General features: G+C 37.7%; 3 protein-coding genes and 1 long non-coding RNA gene across 10 annotated transcripts in view; 2 read left to right on the plus strand and 2 right to left on the minus strand.

Moving 5' to 3' along the window:
- The window catches only part of PMCA (plasma membrane calcium-transporting ATPase 3), a 28174-nt gene extending 23456 nt beyond the window's left edge, over positions 1-4718 (plus strand). For 4 of the 6 annotated variants that reach the window (XM_065309842.1, XM_065309844.1, XM_065309847.1 and 1 more), the window contains one exon: positions 283-3416. In XM_065309842.1, the coding sequence (XP_065165914.1) occupies positions 283-504 (222 nt within the window). In that variant the 3' untranslated portion in view covers positions 505-3416. Of the gene's footprint in view, positions 1-282; positions 3417-4302 lie in introns of those variants that run through there. The other 2 variants (XM_065309843.1, XM_065309850.1) reach the window with 2 other exon arrangements.
- LOC135797474 (acyl-CoA synthetase short-chain family member 3, mitochondrial) lies at positions 4603-7473 on the minus strand. The gene is made up of 10 exons (XM_065309851.1): positions 7284-7473; positions 7062-7224; positions 6856-7000; positions 6654-6798; positions 6295-6603; positions 6013-6241; positions 5652-5962; positions 5142-5510; positions 4911-5086; positions 4603-4857 (listed from the first exon to the last, which is right to left on the minus strand). Exons 1-10 carry the CDS (start codon positions 7471-7473, stop codon positions 4762-4764), a joined length of 2133 nt encoding a protein of 710 aa, XP_065165923.1. The 3' UTR covers positions 4603-4761.
- A 3862-nt stretch (positions 7474-11335) lies between these two features.
- On the plus strand, positions 11336-12770 carry LOC135797128 (uncharacterized). The gene is made up of 3 exons (XR_010549462.1): positions 11336-11756; positions 11981-12167; positions 12293-12770. It is a non-coding gene; the product is annotated as an uncharacterized lncRNA (long non-coding RNA).
- Positions 12771-13362: 592 nt separating this feature from the next.
- LOC135797276 (uncharacterized) lies at positions 13363-23299 on the minus strand. 2 transcript variants are annotated; one of them, XM_065309537.1, is made up of 14 exons: positions 22809-23299; positions 22427-22745; positions 22025-22370; positions 18094-21680; positions 17922-17936; positions 17394-17555; positions 17171-17339; positions 16725-17111; positions 16231-16663; positions 15687-16176; positions 15468-15619; positions 15275-15400; positions 15071-15217; positions 13363-13690 (listed from the first exon to the last, which is right to left on the minus strand). In XM_065309537.1, exons 1-14 carry the CDS (start codon positions 22983-22985, stop codon positions 13625-13627), a joined length of 6576 nt encoding a protein of 2191 aa, XP_065165609.1. In that variant the 5' UTR covers positions 22986-23299; the 3' UTR covers positions 13363-13624. The 2 variants fall into 2 exon arrangements, with proteins under 2 accessions (XP_065165609.1, XP_065165610.1); XM_065309538.1 differs by lacking the exon at positions 17922-17936.
- Between the last annotated feature and the right edge of the window lie 145 nt (positions 23300-23444).

Here is a 23444-nt window from a genome sequence, read left to right on the forward strand (position 1 = left end):
TGCATGTTTGTTTATTGTCTGTGTGTGTTACGTTTATGTTTTACCTGTTTATGTGGACGAGCTGTGTAGGTGTTTGGTGCGAGCAGAGCTATCTTGTATATATAAACTAGGTTATAAAAGCAAAGAAAGTGAATTGCACTGTTTCTTTGTGTGTGTGCTATTGATGATGCTCGTCACCTCTCTCCGCTCTGCTCTATCTATCTATCCGCAAGACTGTCTCTTGAGAGTGGGAATGTTCTTGATTTTAATGCGGTCTGTTTTGTTGTTTCTGGTGCGTTGCAGATTCGAGTAGTTAACGCTTTCCGTCAGGGCCTAGACGCTCGGTACGGCGAGCACAGCAATACTTCCCTTGCCGAGGTGCTCCGCAAGCAGACGTCGCTCTCGAAGCGGCTGTCGCAGACATCTTCCATTGAGTACGCCGATAACATCCCCGACGAGCTGACAATTCCCGAGATCGATGTGGAGCGCTTGTCCTCGCACAGCCACACCGAGACGGCCGTCTAGCTCGCACGCCCTCTACCTACTACCTCCATCTCCCCCGCCACGCCAACCAACACTTAACCTCTTTACCACACACTCTCTCTTCTTCTCTATTTCTATCTATCTATCTATGAATCTATCATTACGCAAGCCCGTCCCTGCTGCAACCCACAACACACAACTTACCAGCAACAGCCGCAACGGAAGCGACCATCTTGTGCGCGGTGTGGATTTGACAACTGCTGACACCAGCGCCAGCGCCAGCGCCCTCTCTACTAGTGCAACAGCGCAGCAACTCAAAACGCACTTTTCTCTTTCTCTGTCTGTCTCGCTTCCTCCGAAGTTATCAACTCGTCATCTTGAACAACATGTGATGCTAAACGTATTATTTATTAGCGACACCGTGATAGTCGTGGTTGCTGCCATATCGCAAAACATCACACACTCCGTATTGCAAACAACAAAACAAAAAATATTAAGATTAAATTATATATATAAATATATAAATATGCATACATACAACATAAAACCAAAAAATGAAGATCGTCATAAAAAACTACTTAAAAGCCGGCTGTATGCAGCGCATTGTTCATTGTTCGTTGATTTATTGTTATTCTAGTGAATATATTGTGTGTTTCATACTTCTATATAATATAAACAAAACAAAAACAAAAAACAACAATGGACGAACATGAAAAAAACACGTTTTAGCAATAAATAAGTTTAAAAATGAAGGTGAAGCAACCCAACATACAGTATACATACACACACACACACACAAGATGGTGGTGGATGGTGGCGCACGCGCCATAGCGTATTATTAGGTGCCTAGGTGTGAGGGCGCGATACACACACTTGACGCCCGCTCTCACACACAAACACACTCACACACGACACACACTCACACACATGCACACGCTGAGATGCGCACGCAAAGTGAAAGTATTGCAGTGCACTCTGACTGCACTGGTGGCGCGCTCTGTATGCGCGAGTCACAACCCGCTGCTGCGACTGGAACCTCACACGTTCCGTGCACTGTCATATCAGCTTGATTGTCTACTCGCTTGAGGGCGTTCCAATGCATCAGTTGTGATATTTTCACATGTAAAACCACAGCGTGCGTATTTCTATGCTTGTGATGCGTTAAAATGATGAAAAATTAAATTAATATCAACGATATACTATAAAGATGGGATTAAAACAAAAATCAGCTCTGTAGATTGATGCAAGCGAGATATAAATGTTGTCTGCCAAAAGAAAAAAAACACAAAAAGATGAAAACAACACGTGTTTCTCTCGAACCTCATTCTGTTGTGTAATAATTCTAGATCTAACTTTGATTAGTTAAAAGAAATTAGTCTAGATGAGAATTAAAATGAAAGAAAGATGAAAAACAAGATACACCATTAATTAAGTTGCGAAAAATTTGAAGAAGAAGAAAACTGTCTTGCCACATTTGTTGAAGTGAGGTTAAAACGAATTTATTGCATACCAAATGATGTTAACCTAAAAAAATGATGAAGAAATGAAACCAGGCTAGAGCTTAAACCTATTAAAAGAGTATAATTATAATATGCATGTTATTGAGAACAAAAAAAAAATGAAACCAAAACAAGCGGAAATGCATCGTTTACGATTATATTGTAACATATTCGATATAAATTAATACTATTAACTACTACTGTGAATAAGTAGCTTAAACATGAGATTTTTGAATTTAACGTTTAAGAGCTGTGTATAATGGCACGCTGACGGTGGCAAGTCACGCCCGACCACGCCCATTGGAACAATATGACACGCCCCACAATTACACACGCCCATAACCTCATTCTCCTCCTACTTACCCCCAAAATGTACTTAAAACTGTACTTAAAGTGGAAGAACGTGTTGTTTATTTAATTGTTTAATTTTTAACTATTGAAGTGAAACGAAATGCAGTGTTATATCGTTATATATGCGAGAGAAATTAATAAGGAAACAATAATTGAATAATTTAATGTGTTTCGTAATTTACATTATTTATGTACTCGTAAGATTTGTAGTTGTTACAAGTTTAAAGTTAGTTATTTATATATAGTTATCTATACATACTCTAATTCTATTGATTGTAGGTTAAGTCACATCACAACACACACACACCACATTTAAAAATATATTATACACTGTTTACGATTCGGGGGTGGCGGGGTTTGCTTCTATTGGCGAGCTCGCGCACACACACACTTATACACTACTACTCCGTATCGGAACCGAGCGGCTCTTGTGTTACGCGTTGCGCGTACGCCCCGCCTTTCGCATCACACACCCAATGGGCTGGCGGGGCGTGGCGCGCGCATGCGCCACAAGCAGCCCGGGATGCTCGCGGGCAGCGCCTCTGCGCATGCCTGAGCTTTCCGAGCGTGCATCATCGCTCGCTGAATGAAAAACCAAAAAAAAAATCTATGAAGAGGAAAATAAACCACCCATACATGCGTTGACGTTTCGAGCATTTTATTTTTACATACACATACAAATCATGCGCGACGATGCACGTTCCTATTACTATGTAATATACTTTTTAAACTATACTTATCTCGTAACTTTAAACAAAATGATGATGATGATGATGACCCGAAACAATGAGAAACAGGAAATAATACACACTCACGATGGGAGAAATGATTACAATTATTGATGATATATATATATAAATAAATATATATATTAATATAATGAGATACCAAATTTAACAAACGATGAGGACGACACAATTCTGCTAACATGTTTAAATAATGGAGATGATATGAAAAGGCAAATTAAAATTATATACCATATATCGTCACGCCCTAGCCCATCAGACTTCATACACTTCTAGTTGATCAATGACATGTATGATACAAAAACAAAATGATATTAATGATACCATATGATACCATAAATAAATATTTACTTATTGATTTATTGCTTCATTTCACAATTTTTGGGATTTTTTTTTTGTTTTATGTAGTGCCATTGCTCATTACCCCTTAAAAACAGGCAATCCAACTTATATTACACATATTATGGTATATATGAATATGTGTGTATGTATGTTTGCCTACAGAAAACGCTGCGTCAATATTTTAGGTTTTTAGGGTTAAAATTGCTTTTTGTTATTGTTTTTCATATTATGTGAAGACTATCAAAGCTACATGTTTCAACTTTCTACTATTTATTTTTCTGTAAATTATCTATTAAACAAACGTTGAATCAAAGTTCTATCCTTTAAAACACCAGAGTTATTGCGTTGTAAAGTTGTCTATTTTTTGAAAAATTCAATTTTTCAGTTTCTGTAAAGTTAAAATTGCGTTTTTATTATTCTGTTTCACTTTACTTAAAAACTAGGAAACGCACATAATTCATTTTTACACTATTTAATCTCCTATAAATTATCTATCAAATATAACCAAGATCAAAGTTTTATGCATAAAAACACCAGAGTTATTGCCTTGTAAAGTAACTAATTTTTAAAAAGAGAGAATTACGCACAATTTTTGTTTTTCTTAATTTAACAACAAAATCTAAATATATATTAACTTAAATGTTACACATCTTATAGTCCTTTAAATTATCTATCATTTGACCCCAAAAAATTAATTTTATCTCTTTTAGTTTTTAAGATATTAACAATTTTATAATTAAAAATGACTCCGCACTACAGGCAGCCAAACCTACATTACACATATTTTCATATATGAATATGCTGTATGTATGGTTGCCTACATTAACCCTTTTTACTTTTCAGAATCTTTTGCCACTTTATTTATATTTTACCCTAACTAATCCTAACAATATCTTCCTTAGGAAGATACAACACCCGTAAGAAGTGCACAATCCTCCCGATCATCCCTATTCAAACCCGGAAACAGTCGAAGAACAGGTCTCAAAGTAAATTTCAGCGAATTACCTCCCCAGATGAAAACCTATAGCATGTTCGAAGAAACAGAAGATTCCCTACTTGATTACCCCCTTGCTGGATGTATTTACATCCCTCTTAGAGACTACACTTATGATGATGATGACGACGACGATGATTTTGAAGAAATAAGTGCTTCTAGTTCAACTAGCAGTGCCACAAGTTTTTACAACGAGAAAAAAGTCCGGTTTTAGTTTAGTAGTTATTTATTATCTAGTTAATAAATATACTCATCAGCGATGAGTACCTGTTCCTACATTGTTAATGTAAACATAACCTATATTACAGTTGACTAAGATTTGAAGGTTAGAATTATATAAGTGTATTACTAACGGTGATTGGCTGTCTCACTGGGGATCTGGGGCTGTACGTGCGTATCCAATTCGTTGCAGGGTGATTTTTATATCCTTGTACACTGTGGGGTCCTCCACGGTACCGGAAATCTGAGTAAACATTGTTTCAGACAAGTTTTACATGATAATCAAGTAATATTTACTTTGACTTGTTTGTTACGTGCTAAATCCGCAATGGACTTTCTGCACGTTTTCCCCGATCGTGTCCTGGGCAGTCCACGGACAGCCACAGCAAGTTTGAAGGATGCAATTGGTCCAATGAGGTCACGCACCATTACAATCAGGTCATTCACGACGGTTTCTTCGTTTTTACGCGAATCTAAACATATTTATATAAATTTTTCAGTTTTTTGAGGTTATGTGAGTGTTTTTACTCTTTTTGAGTACAAATAAACACAAAGGCACCTCGCCCTTTGTAGGTTCCGGTACACCCACGACTGTGGCATCCACAATATCCGGATGTGAAAGAACCACGTCCTCAATGGCGGATGTGGCTATTCTGTGACCTGCTACATTGATCACATCATCATCACGTGCTGTCACATAGACATAACCAAACTCATCTATGAATCCAGCGTCCATTGTGTCATAGTACCCAGGGTACTTCCGGAAGTAGACTTTACAGAACCGCTCAGGGGATTGGTATAGCGTTGTCATGGTACCCGGTGGTAATGGTAATTTGACCACGATGCGTCCCAATTCATGCGGCTTGCATTCGTCGCCATTCTCAGCCAGCACACGCACTAATAATTCATAAAACTCGTTTCGGTTAGTGAATAAATGGTTGCATAGAGTTGGAAATTAAAAAAATGCACACACAATGAACGCCATTTGCATGTCTCCGTGACCTGCGCGCACGTAGCATTTTTAAATGTTTGCCTCACCGTCATATCCTGGAAAGGGCATGCCAGCTGTATACTTTGGCGGATGCAGATTGTGTCCGAGGCCGACGCAGGTCGCCGTTATGCTATGACCGGTCTCAGTCTGCCACCAATGATTCAAAACCGGCACACGGAATGTCGCCTCCACCCAGGACTTGGTATCATAGTCACAGTGTTCCCCAGCGACGAAAATCCTCTGCAGGGACTTCAGGGAATACCCGGCCCCGAAGGATATGTTAGGGTCTTCCCTTTTTATCACTCGGAAGGACGTGGGGACCGTGAACAATGCATTCACCTTGTGCTCATCGATGATTCTAAATAAATCGATTGTTTGGTGATGACAACAGCAGTTTTTCATGCATACCTGAAATACTGTCCCGGATCTGGTGTGCGGTCCGGTTTACCTTCATACATGACACTGGTGATACCATAGAGTAATGGCCCGTAACAAATATAGGAATGGCCGACGACCCAGCCTAAATCACTAGCTGCCCACCAGACGTCATCTTGTTTCATGCCGTAGATGGACGACATTGTCCAGTAAAGAGTTGCAAGATGGCCGCCGACTGGTCTCTGGACACCTTTAGGATGATCTAAACCGGAAACAATCAATAAAACCCTTGGAAACCCCAAAAAACCTCTTTACCAGTAGTCCCGGAAGTGTATAAAATATACAAAGGGTCATTCGCTTCCACAGGGACACATTTATGTGGTCCTGCTAATTTTAAAACATCCTCCCATAAAATATCCATCTCCACATCCAACGGAGCTATCTCCAAGTTCCTACGCTGGAAAATCACACACTTTTCCGGTTTGTACGAGGCCCATTCAATCGCTTCGTTGAGTATATCCTTATACCTAATGATACGATGTGGTTCCAGTCCACAGCTAGCAGCCACGATCAATTTGGGTTCGCAGTGTTCAATTCGTGAGCATAATTCCCTAGCAGCGAAACCTATATACTAAAATTAGTACTATTGGTGTATGAGAAGTTGCCTATGTTACCTCCGAAGACAACTGAATGCACAGCGCCTAAACGTGCAGTAGCCAACATTGCAATAATGGCCTCCGGGATCAACGGCATATAGATCAGGACATTGTCACCCTTCTTCACCCCTAACGCAGCGAACCCTCCGGCTAAATGTGACACCTAGAATTTAATGGAGTTTCTATGTACACAAATTAAGTTGAAAATAAGAAATTTTACTTTGTCGAGTAATTCAGCATAGGTAATCTTGCGAACTGAGTGTGTAAGTGGGCTGTCATGGATGAGGGCCACCTTTGACCCATTACCATCCTCCACGTGACGATCCACAGTGTTGTAACATGCGTTTAATTCACCTCCGACGAACCTGAACGGAAAAATTAAAAGAAAACATGAAAAATTAAATTTTATCAAAATTTTAATTTTACCATTTTGTAAATGGTTCATTGGAGTTATCCAGGACTTTAGACCATGGTTTGGACCATTTTATGAGTTTTCCTAACTTCCCCCAGAATTCCTCGGGTTTTTCAATGGATTCCCGATGTGTGCGTTCGTATAAATCACTATAATAAGGATTTTCTTTGATGAAACCTGTAAATAATCAAAATTTTGATAAAATTTGATCAAATTTCAGAATAAATTTACAACACCTTCGTCTTTTTTGATATATTTAATGTTTTTCTTTGTCTTCTCGTCCGAGGGCAACACGTCAGCCATCTTGTCGTTGTAAAGTTGTTGTGTGGCCGGGAACCGATAGTCCTTACCGTCGCTTGCCAACTGCGCCTCCAAGGAGCCGTCCGCGACAAGTCGAAACGAACGCCCCACTATTCGCGCGGCCATTTTATGTAGATGACCGCTGTTATTGGGTAATATTTTTCTCATAACCTACCATAATATCAATATGCACATACTGATTGATAGATGCGCGACCTCGGTGACTTCTTTGATGGACAGTGGCGCGATTTCTAACGAATTCGTTACGCATTGTTGTGAGTGTCGACTTTTCGAGTTCTCGACGCCGCTGGAAAATGCCAGTTGGTGTGTGATTTTTCAATGGTTATATGGTTATTCACGCCGGCGTTGACGTGCTCGTTACTTATCGCGCGTGGGACGCAATCTTGCGATGCGTTTCTTGCAGACTGGGTGCCATTTGAATATGAGGAGCATTATTCAGGGGAGAATGTAATTCAATATTGTTGTGTGTGGCGAAGGAGGAGAAGAACCTACACAAAAAATGTAACGATTTATTTACGCATGATATTTTTGGTAGTTTTTTGGGATTTTTGGGGAAATGGTAAAAGTTATAAATTTGATAGTTATATATCTTATAGTTGTTTAAAATATCTATCATTTGACGTGAAAATTATTGTTTTATCTTTTTTAGTTTAAAAGATATAACGATTTTTATAATTTTTAGGTAAAAGACGCTTTTTTTAACTCTTTTCCAATTTACTTAAAAACTAAAAAACGCATTTATTTCATTTTTAGGCTATTTATTCTCTGATAAATTATCTATCAAACAAAATTAAGATCAAAATTCTATCTATCAAGACACCAGAGTTATTGGGTTGTGAAGTTGCCTACTTTTTGAAAATTTAATTTTTTAGTTTTTTTAAAGTTAAAATCGCTTTTTTTATTATAATTTTTCACTTTACTTAAAAACTATAAAACACACATAATTCATCTTTACACTATTTAATCTCCTGCAAATTATCTATCAAACAAAATTTAAATCAAAGTTCTATCTATCAAAACACCCGAGTTATTGCGTTGTGAAATTGCCTACTTTTTGAAAAAATCAATTTTTCCTTCAAAATCGTGTTTTTTTATTATAATTATTTATTTTACTTAAAAACTATAAAACGTACATAATTCATATTTACAGTATTTAATCTCTTATAAATTATCTATTAAACAAAATTAAATTCAAAGTTCTATCTACAAATACACCAAAGTTATTGCGTTATGAAGTTGCCTACATTTTAAAAAATTCAATTTTTATGTAAAATTGCGTTTTTATTACAATTTTTCACTTTACAAAAAAACTACAAAATTTACACAATTCATCCTTAGCACTATTTAATCCTCTATAAATTATCTATTAAACAAAATCATAATCAAAGTTCTACGCCTTAAAACACCCGAGTTATTGCGTTGTAAAGTCGCAACTTTTCAAAAGATCCGTGTAGGTAGCACTGCGCAATAAACAACAATTACGTATTAATTCTGCACGCGCTGCGTTTAAAAATGCGCATCACGGACGAAATTAACTCTCCACACTCCACCCTCGTCCCGGCACACAAATAATTTGTTTATATTTGCGCCAACTTAAACCAATAAAATTGTTTTACATTATTTACATCAACTGAACATCCACAGTTCACACCGCGTCGAGATAAGATCATTACGGCGTTATTTTAGCGGGTAATTAAGGACCCGCTGGCTTAATAACAATGTCCCTTTTACTTCCAACCCTTTTATGTACAAAGATCGCAAAACATGAGGCAGTAACTCGACCGTACGCCGACAAATTGCGCTGATGACACTGTTAATGAGCATCCTGGCTCTAAAATTGAATTATTTTTGGTAAACAAATAATAAACATTAAGTTTTATTAGAACTAATATTTTTGTTCCTGGAAGACGTATTTTTCGGAGATAATTGACGCAAGATGAAAGAAAAATGTAAGTAATAATAATTTAATTAGGTAGACGACATTTTTGTTCTATTCTGGACGTCCAGGACGTAGGAAACTGTATATGTGTGTGGATTGCGTTTGCGGAAAGTGCATTATGGCGGTCTTTGATGCTCCGGCTAGGAAAATAAGGTTTCGCACTTAGTGAGTGGAGAAAATGTGACGGTAAAGTTTTTTTGGAAATGTATATTTTATTATACGGAATATGAGGTACAGAAACTTCACTTTTATTCTATATTTATATATAATACAGGGTGTACACATAAAATTAATTTTTAGGTTAAAAATTTTAAGGTTAGAAATGTTTCCGGCCTTGTTTTTATTAAATTAAACAAAAAAATACAAGTTTTAGGTTATAAATAGCTTGAAAATGTGACATAACCTGTACTTTTAAATTCCTAGGTTATTTTCCATAGAAATATTTGATTTTAGTTAGTTTTACAGCTATATTTATATATTCTACAGGGTGTATCAATAAAATTAATTTTTAGGTTAAAAAATTAAGGTTAGAAATGTTTCCGGCCTTGTTTTAATTAAATTAAACAAAGAAACATAATTTTTAGGTTAAAAATTGATTTAAAATGTAACATAACCTATACGTTTAAGTTTTGAGGTTATTTTCTATAGAAATATTTGATTTTAGTTAGTTTTACAGCTATATTTTTTATATTTTACAGGGTGTATCAGTAAAATTAATTTTTAGGTTAAAAATTTTAAGGTTAGAAATGTTTCCGGCTGTTTTTTCATTAATTTAAGCAAAAAAACATAATTTTTAGGTTAAAAATTGATTTAATGTATGACATAACCTATTCTTTTAAATTTCTAGGTTATTTTCCATAGAAATATTTGATTTCAGTTAGTTTTACAGCTATATTTATATATTCTACAGGGTGTATCAATAGAATTAATTTTTAGGTTAAAAATTTTAAGGTTAGAAATCTTTCCGGCTTTGTTTTCATTAAATTAAACAAAAAAACAAAATTTTTAGGTTATAAATTGATTTAAAATGTAACATAACCTATACTTTTATGTTTTGAAGTTATTTTCCGTAGAAATATTTGATTTTAGTAGTTTTCTGCATGTTGCGTGCATTTCATGCTTTCCACCTGCATTTCCTCACAATTTTCATTGTGATGATTTCCATTTTCCGCTCGGTGCATTCCCACATTCAACATTCTGCATCCTGCATGCGGTATTCCTATTTATTTGATGCAATAACACAAACTGGACGTTTTCTTGACGCGTTATATCAATTGTGAACAAGTGGAATTTAATAAATTAATTACCCACAAATGCATGATGAATGAATGATGAAATTGTTACGAGCACATTAAATTGGTAGCAAAAGCATAAAAATGATAGCGATAACCAACACAAAACAAATTCTTAACAGCATGTCACGTTAATCGATTATTGTCACAGCGTTTTCTTGTTTATTTGATCGGTTGCATTTATATTGTATATAAATTGCTTCTTATTGTCTACGATTTGCATTTTGTGAGGTCACATTGTATAATAATGAGTTATTTTTACAAAAAAACTATTTTAACGCAAATTTAGAAGAAATTTTTTGAGAAAAATGTGAATTTTGTATTTTTATTGATTGCACAATATTTATGCTTGACGCATGGTTTCAGTTCATTAATAAACATGGCGGAGACAATTCGTGTGTTATTTATGTACACATTATCAATACGTTGTTAGCGAGCACTCAGATTAAATCACTAAAACAATATTTGGCTATGCGATAGCATTCGACGGGCCGGTGTCATGTGGAAACATTGAAAACACCGGAAGTGCGCCATTGAAATCACGAAAATCAAAAGTACTACTTCCCTAATCCACGAAACAATCACACACGTAATGTACACCATCAATGAACTGCGTTTGAACTTTTGTCAAACAATGCAGTTTCACTTTCGAAGGTTTTTTTATTAAAATTTTTGATTTTTTTGCATAAAAACGTGAAATTTTGCTTTTACGTTAAATAACACATTAATAATCAATATAAACACATAATTCACCACTAATAACATAAATATACTTATTTAAAATATTTTGTACAATATATTGTACAATTTGATTGAATGGATTTGTTTAACGGAACAAAAACACAAATTAAACGTGCTGAAAGTTGGAAATGTAAATTGTTGCATCCAAAGAAAGACGAGGATAGTGATGTTTGCGACGGTGGCCGTGGCGGCGGCTGCAGGGGGCGGGTGACACGCCTGTTGCGTGGCGTAGGCGCATCCCGGCGGATATAAAAGATGCCGGCAGCGGCAGTGCGGCCCGCATACAGAAATCCAAAACCGAATCGCACCGGTCTGCACCCCTATCATCCAAGTTAACAATCAACAAGTTCTTCGTCTGTTAAACACCATAGTGTTGTTAAAAATTCGGAGTTTGACTGATTGAAGGATTTATCACAGTAAGTGCGCAATCATTTATTTTATTTCAAGTTAATTTGATTAAAAATGCAGCGTGCAGAGCGTTTTTTAATTGTCTATTCAAGTAAATCTCATTTGGAAACATTTTGTTTCATTACGACGCATTGTAATGAAAAATCTCTGCAGTTTGTTTGTGTTCATTAGTGATTAATTGTTTTTTAATTTTTTGTTTGTAATTTTTTAATAAAATTTTCTTTGTAATTAGGATTAAAATGCATCAATATACGTGTTTGGCGATGACATGCAGCGCGCTGCTCTTGGTTCTTGCCTCCTCCTCATCAGCATCCACGATTCCGGTGATTGTCTGCCCTCCGGGACTCAAAGAAGTCCCAGCGAGTATCCGCCATTTGTGTGTGGCCTCCTGGCGGAACGTGACACTCCGCCGGAAGAAGGTAAGCGTATGCAACCAGTCACACACGTTGTGTAACACTGTTAATCTACCATGAATACTAATCCTCTTTGTGTCTTGTGTTTTTTTTCTTCTTTTTCTTCTGTTTTTCATTTCCTGCGCGTACAGGTGACATCATCGAGGCGCCCTACTACTCCGCGCACCCGGCCGACACCAGGGGCGTGAAACGGCAGGACGTCGATCACGTCTTCCTGCGATTCGGGCGGCGGAATGGCCTCTAGAGCCCTGCCTCCACAGACCGTGATTGATCTCCGCGGCGTTAACTCGAACATATTAATGGACCTTCCTACAAATTTCCCTCAACTAACACACTGTCACTGACACACACATATACACTACATTCATTAAAAGGTGGCTAATCAACACCCCCACAAGCGGACTGATGAAATGTTTCTCATGGAACTCGTTTGCGGCTTTCATTCTTCGCTTCGTGCATGATTGTACAAATTGAAACAACAACCAAGCAACAACTAACCACTAATGTTTTATTGCCAGATGTAAATTGAATTTATTTATTATACTAATTATTCGTTTTTAAATGTACTAGTAGATTTAGAGAATAATAAAGAATAAAATTGGCAAAATATTGCATCATTATGATTTGATTGCGCAATATTTCAGACAATATTCACGATTATTCCAAAACTACTCGATGGATTTTGTTCAAATTTTATACACATATTAATAATAACAATATTTATGCCTCAAAGTAAAAATAATAACAAAAAATTATTTATTTATACTTTAAATTGATTATTTTGTAATTTTTTGAATTTTCACGAATTTCTCGAAAACTATTCAACGGATTTAGATAAAATTTTGTATACACATTAATAATAACATTATTAATCCCCAAAATATAAACAACATCAAAAAATTATTTATTTATACCTTAAATTGTTTATTTTATAATTTTTATTGATTTTTCACGAATTTCTCGCAAACTATCCAACGGATTTAGATAAAAATTTGTATACACATAAACAATAACATTATTAATCCCCTAAAATATAAACAACATCAAAAAATTATTTATTAATACCTTAAATTGTTTATTTTGTAATTTTTTTGGAATTTTCACGAATTTCTCAAAAACTATTCAACGGATTTAGACAAAATTTTGTATACACATAAACAATAACATTATCAATCCCCCAAAATATAAACAATAATAATAATTTGTTTATTTAACCTTTAAAATATTTATTTCGTAATTATTGGACAAAATCGACAAGAAAAATAGCGTAACAATCACAATTCATGATAGTGATAGAAAAATATATAATATTTTCTATTTCTAAACATTACGGCTCAAATAAAATAAGTTATGAACATTCCAAAGTGTAAGTACATACTGTAATTCGAACTGGATGTTTGAGGTAATAACATTTTAGGAATTAATTAATATTCGAGAGAGTCGCAGTAAAATTCGCGTTTTTCTTAATGATCCTCGGTAAAATACGAGACGTAGACGACGTCCCCGCCGACATTGATAAGACACTGTCCCTGTGAACATAAATAAACAATAAATAATCGTTTGGCACTACTGGAAAATCAATAAAAGCGAAAAATATCGCGCACGTGTTATCTGATATTACATCAAAGTGCAAAGGCACGACTTGTATGTAACCAACACCTTGACGAAACTAAAACGCAGGTTGTTTTACAATTATTGTCATTATTATTGAATGCTTTTATTCGGTGTGGCGCTGTTGACACAATAGTTGAATATGGAATATCGCATTGCAAATTCCAGTCTGGTGTTGTTATTTTTTTGCGCCGCCGCCGCGAATTATTTCAATTTCAATAATAATGAAGTGAACTCGTCTGGTCGGCCCCGGGTATCGGCCCGTGACGTACAACAATACATTATCATGTTATCGAGAATGTGCGAAATGCAAATGCGTGCGCTCGTATTATGATAATATGTACTTTCTACCCAGGGACCCAGAGACCCCGGAAAGCTTCAGTGAGTGACACAGTTACAATAAGCTTCATGCATATTTCAGGCCGCTATCTCAGCGCAATCCTCCGCAAGGAAAACATTAAACAAGCGCTGCTGTCATAGGAAAACATCTGCGTGCAGATTGTTTATTATTCTGCTGTATGTTGGGTTGCCTACGCAGAGTGTAACCAGTGTGCGCAGCGAGCCGGTTCGTGTCCGTTGATAAATCAGTGTTTTAAGCAAGAAAAAGAAGCGAGTCATTGTTGTAAGTTAGATTTTACATTAAAGAAACATAATATCTATCGGCTGATATATAAATATACATGAGGACTGTTGTGATTAAAGCGTAATCATTAGATTTGTAACTGTTAATATGAACAGACAAGATAACCTGCTTGTCGTTGAGCAGTGCGCGCGCAGTGCTTGTTATTTTCCTGTATGCGTGGTTGCCTAGGTATAGTTCAACCGACGCGCATGCAGTCGATTGTGAATTCGACAATAAATAAGATAAAACATCAAAGATCAAATCGTGTCATTGCTGTAAGTCATAGAAATAAACAATCTATCATTAGACATATAAATATTCATGCGCAGTGTGGTTTTATAAACCATAATCATTAGATTTAAATAAGTTCATAAGACTACAACATAACCTCACTATTTTCAAGTTGCAGGAGAAAATTTTCTGCGCGTCATATTTGAAGTAGTTAAAATGAAATTCAACACCGTGAAAATATAAGCAGGCGCGCATCGACTTCAAAGCCACCCGGCGTTTACCACTTTGATGTGTAATCGGATCAGATATTATTCACAATTGCGTTAGAACAAAAAATGTAAGCGTGAACAGTAAAGAGCGCGTTTTTATTAAAACACAAGTGCAAAGCGTGCAGCATTTCAATTTTTTCCAGCGCGCTGCTGCGATGTAATAATAAACCTCTCACCTGATTTTTGTGCAAGTTGTGATTCAACACGCACTCGGTGATGAAGTACGCCACCATTGCATTGCCGCCCAGTGCTGTGACGTGCGCTCGAACAATCGCCAAAATTTCCGTCACAAAACTATGTACGAATCCACTCAGACCACCTTCCTATGAATAATTATGATAATTTTAATTATTATTATTAGTAATGAAGTAAATTATTACCTCTCGTAGTGAAGTTGTTTCGCGTATGAAGAAAAAGTTTAAATTCCCGAGGTATTTCTCGATTTTTCCACCGGGGACATAGGACAATGGTGTTATGTCAACGCCGTGTCGCTCTCGGTACGGGACCTTTAAAACAAACTCATTAATTTCGCATGCGGCGCGTTACATAAGTACGAAAACTAGCGCAACTCACGTGGCGTTGCTTCGTTAGCAATTTATTGCGAATTGGGGATTTTTGGCGATGTTTCAACGATTGGGTCTGCAAAAGATGTGTAGTTGGTGGTGTTTGCGCAACACTATGTTCCGGGATTTGATCCTCTTCCAAATTAAAGATCAAATCATCATCTGAACACAAAAAATCAAAAAATTAATCATTTTATACAGGGTAAATAGAAACATCAAAACTACGTACCAACACGTTTCGTTATGACAGTTTTTCGTTTCTTGGCGTTTCTTAACGGATCTCCTAGACCTAGGGCCATCCCAACGACACATAATTGTATCTCGTCTGGTTCCGGTGAGTCCACACGAAATTGTAGATCGCATAGAGCGCAGGGTATCATACGTCTTAGTTTGAAGTAAACACTCTGTAGGAGTCGATGGAAATGTTTGTCTAAATCGAAAGGTGGTGGGATTTTCGCACGCCAGATTTGTGTGAACATTTGTAGATTCTTGACGATTTCCAAATCTTCTAAACCTGGTACATGTTCGGTATTTACTACATGAAAACCATCAGGTGGTCTTGGCTCCAGGACGGATTTTAATACGTCTGCATCATCGGGATCATCCACTTCTAGTATGCAACAGTCTTTGTTGCCTACAGCTAAGTCTAATCCAGGTGTTTCATCTTCAGACCCATCTGATTCTGAGAGTAATTTATTAGACTCACCATTAACTTCTTCCTATTAATTTATTAGAGTATAATTTTTGCGGATTTAATTTATTATTAGACTTACTATCGATCGAAGTTGATAAATCTCCCTATTTCGTTTAATCGTATCATGCAGGTCCTTTTGAAGTTGTGTTAGTTTTTTCTCATCAGTCGTACGATCCGAGACTAGTTTAGGAAGCAGTGGTGGGGGTAATGATGAAAGGAACACTGCTGTTCCGGTTGCAATACCGATTAACATACGCTCCCCGATGGATATGCGTACTTTAAGTCCGAAAATCGCATTCATTCCTTTGACTTTTAATTTATTTATGAGGAATCGATGTAGTTCGTATTCGAGAAATGGTAGGCCATCAGAAATTTCCTTGGCGTTCGATTCGCCTTTGAGGTCCTTCAATGGTCTACACACGTACGATTGAATGAAACAACCCCTGCCGAAATTGGGCATACCTTCAGGTATTTCAATGGTAGCAATGAGCATATCAGGGACTTTATACGCGCTAAAATTAAATATTAATTTAATAAGTTAATAAATTCGTTTTGGTGTTATTGGTGGTATACCCGCATGTGCAACATTTAATCGAAGAAGATCTCAGCGGTTTTGAATTCGAGACGTAGGGCAGATGTGTAATCGAGCAGGCGGGTTTCAAGTGTTGAGTTGATTCACGTTCTGGGCTTGTATTTGCCCCGTTTACAGTTGGTACTGTTTTGGGTTTGGTTGTACACATGGTAGGGTGTTCAACTTTGGGTTTTTCTTTATTCTCCCGATCTTTGTCTTTATCTTTTTCGAAATCATTCCGGTCTAATGATGTGGTCATTGAATTCGTATTATTTTTTGGTAGAATTGGTAAACCCCCTACGTTATCAGCAGATTCCCCGGTTGTTGATGTGTGTTGGAAACCCAACACCGCAGCGGTTCCACTAGCGCTCAAGACACAAACATCATCGCTAAAATATTTTTAACTCGTCAAATTTATATTTCAAGGGATTGTTTAGGTTTTATTTACCAAATACTGGTACTTTCTGTGTAGCCTAAAACAGCGTTACAATTAAGTGCACGTGCGTGGGATCTGATCTCCATGCGGATCTCCGACCACCACGTGTCACGAGATTCAGGCTCCTCGAGATTCGTTATGCGTTCTAAGAGTTTCACCGAGCGCGCGCTCACAGAACCACCTTGAATGTGAAGAGTATTGTTTCATTTTTGTGCGTCATGCGTACAATAATTACCTATGTGCGCAATAAATCCCGGCGGGTACTTGGAGAGCGTGAGAAAAGGATATTCCATTATGTCGAAATTCTCCTGTGGTCGCGTCGTCCGCAACATGGCGCCGCGCATATACTGCCCGCTCGAATATCCTCCCGAACGGTCACTTCCAGTCAGACTATTTCCTTTATTATTAAAAATAAACATAAAAAAGTTTAATTGTTTGGTTTTTAATCATAAAACATTTATATGAAAAATAAATTAAAACAAAAAAAAGGTTACGATATCTTCATACACCAGCAGTGTGAAAATACAACGTAATGAAAATACATAAAACACGTTAGGTTATCAAAAAAACGTAAAAAACAACCAAACGTAACGCAGCGTTTTCAGATTGTATTAGCACATAAATAAGAAACTCTCTCGTACGCGCGGAAAGTAAAGTAAACGTCGAAAGCTCTGCCCAATTATACGAGTAGTACACACATTAAGAGAAACATTGAACGAATAGAAACAACATACAGATCTCGGCGACCATCGCAAATACTCACTTTTCCTCAGGATTCCTAATATAACAAATCAAAAATTAATCAAAAAATATGTACAAAAACATAAAAAATCAAAAATAAAATGTGCTTTTGCTTCTGTTTCGACTGCTGGTCAATGTACGAGTTTACAATGTTTAAGAATAAACGTGTCATATTAATAATTATTAATTATTACCTTTAGGTGTAATACTCAGGTCTGAGTCAGATGACCGCCGGTGTATACAGGGTATGGCGTTGAGTTTGGCAGGCGAGTGAGCAATCCGCACGCCTAAAGATTCCGTGCGTTGATGGCCATTCTCACCATTACGGCTGTCGCTGGCTGCGGTCGGCGTGGGGTTGAGTGGTACCGGTGTGGTTTCTACGTGCCTAGGGGTGGTTAAGCAAGCATGCGTTGTATTAATGCAATCATGATCGCCGCCGTCAATTTGCGTGTTGAGCGGGCGGCTGGCGAGAGAATTAGTACTTAGTTGCTTGTCAGTTTGTTCTGATAGTAAATTAGAAGATGTCGTAGGCAGGTCTGGGGATTTTGGAGTGGGGGTAAATTTCGGAGATTCTGTGGTTGGTGAAGATGATGTAGCTAAGACTTCTTGGACGCTGTCCATTAGGACATTTCCTAGGGCAATGTTTAGGAGACCGTGTTCATTTTTGATCCCTGGGTCTGGGTGGTGAAGTTTATTGTCTATTTTGAGAAGGAGTTTATCTTTGCTTTCTTTTATTTTGTCGAGGATACTATGCCTGCGATCTGCAGTTTCATCGGGTTTTGTTGATTCTTCAGTTTGGTTTATTTCCAAAATATGGGAATGAGGAAGTTCTGGGGTTGATACAGGAAATTCTGGTGTACCCGCTGTGGGACTTGGTGTTGACGTAGCTAAAACATCTTGGACACTGTCCATTAAGACATTTCCGAGGGCTATGTTTAATAAACCATGTTCATTTTTTATCCCTCCTGCATTTTGATGGTGTTGACCCAAATGAAACAGTTTATCTCTGCCTTCTTTTAATCTGTCAAGTAAACCATGTTTATGGTCATCATTTGCTGTTGAATATTCTGGTAAAGTTTCCTCTTGGTGTTCATGGTGTTCAATTGAAGGTTCTTTCTTCAAATCATCCAATTCTAGTACATGAGAATGATTAGGCATATGCGGAACATGGGTCTGAGGTGGTTCTTCAACAGATTTATCTAAATCGAATTGTGGTTGTGGGAATTCCGGTGGTTTATCATTAGGTGACGCTGTATGTGAAGTCGCAAGCACATCTTGTACACTATCCATCAGGACATTTCCCAGTGCAATATTTAATAAACCATGCTCATTTTTTATCCCCCCTTCATGATGATGATGAATTTTTGTATCAATACTATGAATCAACTCTTTGGGGCCATGTAGGAGTCTATCTCTACCCTCTTTTAGTTTCTCAAGTAAACTATGCTTATGACTATCAGTTCCTACTGAGTGTTCCGATAAAGTGTCCTCTAATTTTTTATTCTGATCAACTGAAACTTCTTTTTTGACCTCTTCTGATTCCAAAGGAGTTTCAAAGTGTGGAAACTCTGGTGGTTTATCATTTGGTGAAGCTGTATGTGACGTAACCAAAACCTCCTGCATACTGTCCATTAAAACATTCCCCAGCGCAATATTTAATAAACCATGTTCATTTTTTATTTCCCCTTCATGATGATGATGATGATGATGAATTTTTGTATCTATACTATGAATCAGTTTATCTTTGCCTTCTTTTAACTTATCAAGTAGACTATGCTTATGACCATTAGTTCCTACAGAGTGTTCCGATAAAGTCTCCTCTAATTTTTTATTTTGATCACCTGAAACTTCTTTTTTGACCTCTTCTGCTTCCAAAGGAGTTTCAAAATGCGGAAACTCTGGTGGTTTATCATTTGGTGAGGCTGTATGTGACGTAACCAAAACCTCCTGCATAGTATCCATCAGGACATTCCCCAATGCAATATTCAATAAACCATGTTCGTGTTTGATCGCACCATGATCATGAATCTTCGAATCCAGTCGATGGAGTAACTCCGCAGGCGCATGCAAGAGTTTATCTTTACCCTCTTTTAATTTGTGCAGTAATCCGTGTTTATGCTCGTCACTTCCAGAAGATTGTTGGGAAATATGTGATAAACTCATGGAAGGACTATCTACAAGTCCATGTTTATCAGATTCTTCCAAATCTAAGACATGGGAGTGTCCAGGGAGGTGTGGAACCTGCGGATGTGCTTCAAAATGACTTTCTGTAGTTTTCTCAGATTTTAATTCTTTTTTCTTAGATTTTTTTGATTTGTGATGTAATTTGGAATCTAATTTATGTAAAACCTGCAGGACTTTCTTGGGTAGAAACCCTTTCGTCGTTTCTTTCGTTTTATTAATTCCGCTCTCGATTGTGTCCTCCCCATGAGGCGCAACAAACAATTTCAACGGCTTTGTACGTTTTAACCCCGCACTATTCTCATCCTCTTTTGAAAGATCAGTTGTCACATTGTCCTTAGGGAAATCTTGCGATGTCTTAACACTTGACGCTTCTTGTCCAGTGTCAGCAACACTCATGCGGCTATCAAATTCCGAATCCGTCTCCGACAGCGGATGTGCACTATCGATCCACCGAAACAACTCCCCCAGCACGGTTTCCTTCCCGCCGTGCGCGGAATACTTATTCCAGCGTGACTCAGACGCGTAGAAATTATGCAACGATGTGAATTTCTTATTCAGCGGCTTCTGATCCTCATCGGGGTGTATATCCACGCCGGATAATGAATTCGCCGTGGTTGATTTGCGCATCTTTTCGAAACTCTTCGCAAACTGCGGGAGGAACACCTCCGATGATTTCTCATCATCTGCCTCTTGATAATACAACAAATTAGCGTCATCATCAAGATCCCCATCGAAAGACACATCCGGTTGGTCATCCGCGTCACCAATCACGAATAAAAATTTATTCTCGTCGTATTCCAACTCATTTTCAATCGGGGTTTGGATCATGCTTAGTTTCCGAACAGTTTCCACAATATGGCTGACTGTATCCAACTCCCCGATAACATCACCAGTTGCTTCTTCTTCCTCTTCATCTTCGTCATCATCCTCATCATCATCATCCGCACTCGAAGAGCTTTCATTGCATGAATTACAAGACGATGCAGGTGATGACCTTGCAATGGGACTTGGTAACGAAAGAAAAGATCTATCCCTGATCTCTTCATCCGAGCTGGGTTTCGGAGACTCAGCTATACAATCAAGACTAGTCGTGGCGTGGAACACAGACCGCACTAGAATCTCCGCCATGCCTGTATTATCACTCTGCGTACGTCTGTATCGCATCAAAATTCGTTTACCCTCACTTTCGTTGTCGTCATTACCCAACTTGGCTTTCAACGCGGTCATTTTCCGAGTGATCATATTCTGTGACGTGTATTTTAAATTCCTAAACCTTTGGGATATTCCAGACCCGGTTCTTCCTCTCTGATCTTCTTGTTTGAGTAAAGTTTGAAGGGAAACACTGTGTTGCATCATGGATTCTGGACCGATGGGTAATGGATAGTTAAATTCGCGATCGGATAAGTGTCGCGTGAGAAATGGCGGCATTATTTCCGGTTTAAGGATGCGTTTTTCAGCTTTCAGTGATCGGAAAGACGCGGTCGGTGATGGGATTGAATATAATTGGGATTTGAGCTTGTCAGTAATTATATTAGAATTATTATTGAGATAAAAGCCCTTCGCCGAGCCGAGAAACTTAAGGTAACTCTGTGCGCGCCTATAGAACATGAAGTAGAGAATAGAGACATAGAATAGAAATAAATGGTGGAGGTGTCGGGATGCATTGCAATAAAATTTCAAATGATACACGCGACGCCATCTAGTGGCCACAAGTTAAACTAATAATCAAATTTAAAACAATGTATAAGTTTACATTTGTTTTGTAATCTACGCCAAGTGTGAGTGTAAATAAACACCTAGCGTGCCAATTAAACATAAAATTTGATACGCTGCCAATCATAATCTATCAGTTTTTGAGGTAAATAAATTTTATTAAAATAAAACAAGTGTCCTTGTGTTGTGGTCTGGTTTGTTTTTGGTAAAGAAATCCAATGTACTCACTCGTCATTAATGTTTTCGTTGTTTGGTGACGGCGATGGTAAATCCATGATTTTTACTAGAGATACAGCAGTACCTATGCCTCTGGCGACGATTCCCGACTCGCCCTCCAAGTCAAAACATTGATTATAACCAATGACAGCATTTCCACCCATTTCCAATGCTTTTAAACCAATACGCCGCTGTAATTCGCCGGATAATTTACAAAATAACGTCTGTCGTGCTTCATTCGACGCCCTAGGTGTGCGGATTTTATCTATCCATTGATATTCTGGATCGTCATTCACTACTAGCTCTTCTACAAAGCCATGAATTACTTGAGCATAGAATCCATGTGGGATTGCAGGTGCTAGAATGAATAAATTTAGAGATATTGGTAATTTGGTGGGAATTGTGATAACTTACAACAGAAAAATTGCACCCCACATGATGATTGTCTGAATTTATTGAAGTCTGTGAAGAGTTCCACTTTGACTACAACATTTACCTCACCACGAATGCCATGCATTGTATCATAGACTGGTATCCAGCCACTCATTACTGAACTGTTGCCTTCATGACAGGAATTTCCACCATCATTCCATTTTCCAAGGAGACTAGTGACAGGCAAGAGCAGGGGATTCAAGTCTAGGTATACCTTGCCTATGGCATCATTTGCAGAGTATGTGTCATGGTCCATGAGGCGGATTTGCAAGGGTTCATCTTGTAATTCAGCATCATCCAACTAAAAATATTGATATTTGGTTTATATTTTTTGGGTTTTAATGTGGGAAAGTTTGATTTTTACCTCAAATCTGTACCATTCTGAATTCCATTGTGGATGTAGTGATTTTCTGCACACATCAGTTTTGAAAGTGGTTGTACCCAACTTGATTTCGACATAGGCATCAGTTGTATCACTGGATCTGTCCATCACAGGCAGATTCCTGCCTGAGATGATCTTCACTTTTACTTTTCCTGGCATTTTTCTGTTGTGGATCTGTTGTGTTATATAATTTTCCTACCCCAGAGACGTGATTACTCGGTTCATCATCGCACGAAAACGCGTTTTCTGCGTGTTTGATAGGTGGCAAGAAGTTATTTCAACATTGTTTATTTTTAAATCCTGCGACTGCTTTATTTTGATAATTCTAACCTAAGCACATTTCCTACATAGCTCTGTGCGCCGCGGTGGGGATTGTTCAACTGGGGAAATCCCAATAAAAAAAAGTCGGGAAACTCGGGATGTCTGTAATGGCGTTTAAAATTTCGCTCGTTTGTGTTTCAGGTTGGCGGCCGCTAGATGGCGTCCGGATGCGTTGTGGAAGCGAGGTGCCTAGGTAACTCTCGCAGGCGAGCCGAGGTAGGCAACGTCAGCGGTACGGCCCGCGATGCACTACAAAGCCGTCGGTTGTTTTCATTCGAGGCCCATTGATAGAAATCA

Source organism: Atheta coriaria, unplaced genomic scaffold, assembly GCF_025399875.1.
Source record: "Atheta coriaria isolate IRGN ID8LTWV9N9 unplaced genomic scaffold, Caltech_Dcor_3.1 hic_scaffold_8_pilon, whole genome shotgun sequence".
Lineage (NCBI taxonomy): Eukaryota > Metazoa > Arthropoda > Insecta > Coleoptera > Staphylinidae > Dalotia > Dalotia coriaria.